The 6,913-nt window shown below is 48.0% G+C and overlaps 1 protein-coding gene across 1 annotated transcript in view; it reads right to left on the reverse strand.

Annotated features, from left to right (window-relative positions):
* Positions 1 to 6,500, reverse strand: part of PUM1 (pumilio RNA binding family member 1) — a 91,081-nt gene extending 84,581 nt beyond the window's left edge. The window contains exon 1 of the mRNA XM_031061868.1: positions 6,116 to 6,500. Coding sequence (XP_030917728.1) covers positions 6,116 to 6,478 — 363 coding nt within the window. The 5' untranslated portion in view covers positions 6,479 to 6,500. The remainder of the gene's footprint in view (positions 1 to 6,115) is intronic.
* Positions 6,501 to 6,913: the final 413 nt, after the last annotated feature.

Genomic DNA, 6,913 nt, shown 5'->3' on the forward strand with positions numbered 1-6,913 from the left:
AACAACCTCAGTTTTGCCCTGCTGAAGCTGGCAATCCCTTGGGAAAACCATCTTCTGCACCCAAGTGTGTGCCTGGAAGCGTGGGTCTGTGCAAGAGCTCGGGGTCATGCTAAGATCTGACCTTGGGGGGCTTCTCCTTTTACCCCCAGCCCCACTCTGACCTTCCCAGGTTTGAATTCAGAGGGAAAAAGATGTGGAGAAGGGATGCAGCAGTGTTTGTCAGAAGAGATGAGAGTGGCCTCAGGCCACCCTGACAGGGACTCACTGAGGGTTTAGCAACAGTCGAGTTTCACCCCAGAATGAAAAGTCTGAACAGGGCAAGAAGCAAAGCCAGATGTTCCCAATAAAAACAACTGCCCTGGACCAGAAGTTATCCCTAACAAAGGCAGGAGTAACAGGAGAGCTGAGAGCAGCTCCTTGCCGGGAGGGAGCAGCATCACATGGCAGCAGCACAAAGGAGCATTTGTGCAGCCTGACATCAGCACTCAGGGAAAACAGCCTGGAAATCGTCCCTGATACACCTAAGAGGGAGTTCTCTGAGCCAGGCAGGCCAGAGACAATGCCCTGCAACAGCTCCTCATCGAGGAGATTTCTGATCAGCAGCTGGAATTTGTGGCAGTTCACGAGGAACAGGCGACTGGAGATGGACTGGGGTGGCTGGGGAGGGACTGTGGGGCTCAGATCCACTGTAAAGCTTCACTCGTTTGCAAAAACGCTCCCAGGATCACAACCTGCTCTGCAGAAGCACAAGGAGGTCACAGCAACTCTGCAAACCACAAATGAGCTGCTAAGGGGAGAGCAAAGTTGGGGAGAGGGGAGGAGAAAACAAGCAGGACAAGTTCTGTAATAAACCTCTTTTCAAAGCACACTCGTACAAGATATCCACTGAAATACCTGAAGTCTTCTGGAAGCACTGAATTTCCAAATTCAGTAATGTGAAAGTGGTTCTGCTCCTCCTGAGTGAGCACCATGACAAGGAAACAGAGCAGAACAGCAACAACCACAGAGAAATCCCAACACCAGCACACCCGGTGACTTGGGCAATCCCAGCTGGACAATCTTATCCGTAGCTGCCCATCAGGAACAGTAAAATCCATGGATTTGGAAGAAGGAGAGCCTCAGAGTATCTTTCTGAATGTTTCAGAGTGTTTTCTGTCCCCTGCATATCACAAGGATTTTCCAACCTGAAATTTCCAACTAAGCCAATCTACTCGTGCCCTTTCTACCTCAGGAGAAATTTTCAGGGAGCAACACAAAACAGAAAACCAAATTAAATGTTCCAGTTCCCCTCCCAAGCTAGCCCTCCACTATGGAGAAATCTCTGTGAAACAGATCAGCCAAACCAGACATTTCATTTCAGCAGGGAATTATGTTTCAAATTACCTGGGTATCGAATTAGCACAGCCCTTTCAGCGTCAGGGAAAGGAAAGCCCTGAGCAGTTCACTGGGACACAAGGAAGTTCCCATGAAAACTCAAAGCTTTAATGAAACAGAGGTCAGAAACCACCTTCCAGAGCTGAGCCACAGGTGCTGTCACATGGTTTGTGCGACAAGGGACTCACTCCATGCCTTCAACCCCAGCACAGACAATGCATCCAATTATGTGGAGCACATATCCACAGGCACATCAGAAATCATGGAATGTTTGGGTGGGAAGAGACCCCAAATCCCAGCTCATTGCACCCCTGCCATGGGCAGAGACACCTTCCACTGCCACAGGTTGCTCCAACCTGGCCTTGGACACTTCCAGGGATGGGGCAAAATCTCTTCCTAAGGAGTTAAGCATCACTTAGCCAGGATTTCTGTTTGTTCAGAACAAACACCAGGGCTGCCTTTGCTTCCAGGACCTTTTCAGAGGCTCTTGCCACAACTTTCAGACAAGCTCTGGCCATGGTGCCTGCCAGCAGCACCCAGCATTGTCAAATGTGCTCAGATCCAGCTGCTCCCAGGGCAGGAAGGAGCCTGGCTGGAGGAGCTGTGCACCACGAGGGCAGAATTACCAGAATTACCTCCTGCCTCTGCCTGAATCCAGCTCCCAGTGAAGAACTCACACGGTCACACTGCCAAAAGGCAAAACTGAGCAGAAACCCCAGTCCCAGCCCTGTTGTGCTGACTATTCTTCACCAACTCCATGTGAAAAATTCCCCACATTCAACAAGACCATCCCTGCAGAGTTCTATTGTCTCCAATTATTAATTAAACATGCTCTGAGAGAAAGCAAATGCCTAAAATCATTTGCTTCTACCAAGCAACTCCCACACTACCCGAGTGCAATTCCAACAGCCTGAGCAGATCCAGTGACTGCAATTCCAGAGGGACACACCACAGAACTCTCCCTTCACTGCAGTTCAGGCACACACACACACCAGCCACAGGAGACCCCAGCCAAGAAAACCCAGCCAATTTTCCTAAAAACCTGCTCAGTGTCGATAACTTGTCCCAGCTGAATATCCCGAGTGTCTTTTCACTGCCCCCAGGAGCAGCAGAGGCTGTTTGGGTTTGTGAGGAGATCTGTGCAACCTTTCATAACTAAGGCAGACCTAAGCCAGGCCATTCCTCACCTGGAGCCATCCTGTGCCCTCCCTACGTGATGTCCTGATCCCTACCTGTGGTTTTGCAGGACAAACAGCACACAAACACTCTCCTGCAGCCAGGGTAACGCTCTGCCCAACACCAACCAGGCATCAGACAGCCCAAAGCTGCTCACTCCAACATTAAAATTCCTGGGGACCCTGAACCTCAGCCTCATCGTGCTGCTTTTGGTGGATAAAAAGAGAAACAATTGCAGTTAAGGGTCTTCCATGGAAGTTTGGTGATTAAGGATTTGGAGCAGCAAACAGCTGGGATTTTGCTCAGGAGATCTGAGAGACTAAGTTAGAAATCAAAAGTCTGATCCCAGCATCACTTCAGCGTCTGCAGGGACAAAGAAGACCTTGTAAGCTCAAGTTTTTTGTGTGGATGGTGAAGCTCTGACACCTAAATTTGTGAAATGACAGGGGCATCTTTAATTGTTTCATTTTCTATAAAAAACCTGGCCCCAATTACACCTTCCAGAGGAGAAGGGGAAAATGCAACAGGAAAAGAAAGTTTCTAAGCAAAACACAAACAGACACAGCATTTTCCTACTGCTCACAAGGAGAGGACACCACCAGGAAGGAGCTCCTCTCCTCCCTTCCTTGGAAGGAACTTTTCCTTAAGCCATCCCTGCTAAAGCCACTCTCAGCTGAATTCCCAGAGCTTCCAGGAGGAAAAGTGACCAGGAGGAACAGCACAATGAAACCCATGGAAAGTCAGGGTGCTGCAGCTCAGGTGTGACTCACAGCACTCCTGGCTGTTTAATGCCACCATGAAATGTCATCATTTGTTAAAAGCCACTGCAGTGTTATCACCAACAGACACACGTCTGTCTACACACGCAACAAAAAGAATCTGGGATTCAACAATTAAAATCCTTCTACCTTTAATTACGACCTCCCAAGCTCTAGGCAGACATTAACCTATATTAGCCTATAATTACTTTTTTTCTGACTTCCCATTCTCTTTTAGCTACTGAGTTTCCTAACCAGTCTTCAAGGCTGGGCCCTCACTGAACCATCTCTGAAAGTCTAAAATGAAAAGTACAGTAATAAAAGTGCATCCATAAGAAACTGAGAGTCAGGAGACATCCCTAATGATTCCCTACCTCCCTGCATGTCCCAGCACTTCCTTCCACTTCTCTTCTTGCAGGCCAAATTCAATTCTACCCCAGCTAAACCCAAACTGAATTAAATCATTTTGCATGCATAAGATTAGTCCTTGCTCCAAGGAATTTATAATTTAAGCAGCAGATGTGGAGGTGGCCAAGAAGTCAAGAAGAATGGCAGCGCTAGGATTACACATATCCTGCCTTCTGCTTCCCAGGAGTAAAACCCTGAGGCAAGCAGAGAACTATGGAAAAAGAGAGATGGAGCACCAAACTCTGATAAAAGTGCCCATCAATCACTGGAACACCAGTACCAAACAAGACTGAGGAGAACAGGGTTAGTGCCCCACTTCAGAGCTGACCTGGAAGAAATTACAGACACAAAGACTGCTTTGGAGATGAGCACTGAATGCAAAAACACTGGAACTACAGCTGTACCCCATTTATCAGAGTGTAATAGCAGCAGGAAGCAGAGCAGATAAAAACCCCGACGTTAATTCTGGCCTGGTGGGTATTTCCTGAGCCTCAGCTCACAGAACTCACAGGGGAAGCTGAGAGCACCACACAGAATCACCTGTGAGCTCCATCCTGCAGGTGTCATCTGTTCACACAACCTTCTCTCCACTGTCCACTCTCACCACAGGAACTGGATTTGAAAAGTTCATTTAAACTAGCAGAAGTTAATGAGCTTTCCTTTCATTAAGTGGTTTATTTATTAGGATCATTTCATCCCACAAGTAACTGAAGAAAATCAAGCTGAGCAACACTTCTGCTGACAACAGGACAAGCCTCTGGAACAGGCAGGATTCTTTTGTTTGAGTGAAAGTTTAAGTATTTCCATTATTAAATAAATAAAAGTTCAAATACCAACAGAGTCTTTAATGACTGCAAGCCTGGAGTGCCCTGTCCCCACCCCCCTTATCTCCAGAGAGTTTTGTTGTCTTTGCTTTCAGGGATTTGCAGTAAAAGGAGGATGAAAGTGTGAGCTGGAGGAAAAGAGGATTGAGAATTTATGACATCATTTTAATTCACGAAGTCATCTTGCCACAAAATGCCCAAACAATAGCAGGCTCTGCCCAGGCATCTCCACCCCAAGACTCCGTGGCTGCTTTGATTTGAAAAACCTACAAGTTTGCAGGAAGAAATTCTTGCCTGTGGTTTCCTTCAGAACTTAAAACATGAAGATCTCTGGCACTGATGTCTCTTGAAGCAAGTTTTACAGTTAGTGACTGAAAACTTGGATAACAAACAGAAAAACTACATCTGTTTCAATGAAGCTATTTCTTCTGAATTGATACCTAAATACTACATTTCTCCATAAGGGAATAACAACAATATTTTTCTAGCTCTTTAGCTCATATTGCAGTATTTTATGTGATTTTTCTTCCAGAACAAATTAACAGGGCACTTGGGTTTATTTCTTTGTTGATGTACACACTGCCTTCGGTGAGGCTGCAAAATTCCCTGCAATGTTTGCTTTTAAATGCTCTGGTTGGCAACACATCCCCTGGGGAGGCACAGCACAGGAGCCAGGGTTTGGCCGCTTTGATTCCAGAAACTGGAGGCAAGAGATGTTCACAAAGGTTGCAAAAGCTTTGTGTCTGCTGCCCTGGCAATATTTGTGGGGATCACTCTGCTTTAAAATGTGCTTACACTTGGGTTCTGCTGCCTCGGAGAGGAAGCACTCGTGTGTCTTTGATGAGTGAGCTACAGGTCACAGACAGAGTGGAGTGAGTCAGCCACTCATTTAACTGCAGCACGAGTGACAATGCAACTGCTGAAAAGACTTCTAGTAAACACCACTAGCACACAGCCTGGCCCACCACCCCTCTAGAGACTGAGTGGCTCTAAGAAGTTCCTAAAACCTCTGCTTGGTGACACTCTTAAGGCTGCTCTTCTCAGTTCAGCTACACACATCATCACCGCCTTCCCCTGTACATGGTAACCATAAAAACCCAACCCCAAAGCAAAGAAACCCAGTCAAACATACCACCAGCAACTTCCACTCCTGTGTTTTCCAATATTGGGAATGGTAAAAGCCCAACCTACATGCATTGGCAGTTTTGTAATACCATTACATAAGAATTATTTAACTACAGCAACAGATTTGAAAAGCAGCAGCAGCAGCAGTAGTCACGGCTATGCTGGTTCACACATCAGAAAAAAAAAAATCAATAAAGGGAGTGATGAATTTTGTAAACATGCATTCGACTGTGACAAGGGAGTGGATTGGGATTTGGGATTTCAACACCCTCAAGAGCAGAAACCTTTCAACTCAGAGCTACCAGGGCACCACCACCCTGAAAAGAGAAAACAAACAGCACCACTGTGGCCACTCCACCAGAACCAGCTCCAGCTTTAGAAGAACACCATGAAAAGCATCTCTGAGAAGGCTGCAGGGCTGAGTTGGGAAAGCTGGGAGTGGTTTTCTACCTGATGCTCTGCATGGATGTTGTCCCCGGTGGGCCAGCGGTGTTTGCTGTTGTTGTAGCCGCCGCCGCCGCTGCCTCCTCCCCCGAGCTGCTCCCCGTGCTGCCTCTGGAAGAAATAATCCACCATGGCGTCGTCCTGGGAGCGCCCCGCCACTCCTATGGATCCGGGCACGGGGCTGGAGTGTGTCCCTGCTGCAAGGGCCTGGTTTGCAGCTGGCTGTGGCTGAGCCTGCGAGCCTGTGCCAGATGTCAGTACCACAGGCATGGTGGGGTTGGCTGTGTCTTGAGCGTGCTGCTTCAGGTGGGGGCTGAACGAGTCCTGCCACAGAACTGCTTTTCTCTTCAAAACGCACGCTACGCTCATTCCACCAACACCTGCAGGGGGACACGGGGGAAAGAGAGGGGAAAGAGACATGAAATCCTCCCAGCTGCAGCTTTGAGCGTTAAATAACACACCCATCTTGTGACTGGCAGGGGAACACCGCTGTGGCAAAAGTGACTCCTCCAACACTCACTCGCTCCATGAACCCAGCAGCTAGAACAGCACTAAACACACAGGGATCCCGCCGAAAACGCACGGGGATCCCGCCAAAAACCAGCAGGGATCCCACTGATAATGCACAGAGATCCCACCAAAAACCCACAGGGATCCCACTGATAATGCACAGGGATCCCACCAAAAACCGCAGGGATCCCACCAAAAACCCGCAGGGATCCCACCAAAAACCCACAGGGATCCCACTGATAATGCACAGGGATCCCACCAAAAACCCGCAGGGATCCCACCAAAAACCCACAG

This window comes from Geospiza fortis, unplaced genomic scaffold (assembly GCF_000277835.1).
Source record: "Geospiza fortis unplaced genomic scaffold, GeoFor_1.0 scaffold32, whole genome shotgun sequence".
NCBI lineage: Eukaryota > Metazoa > Chordata > Aves > Passeriformes > Thraupidae > Geospiza > Geospiza fortis.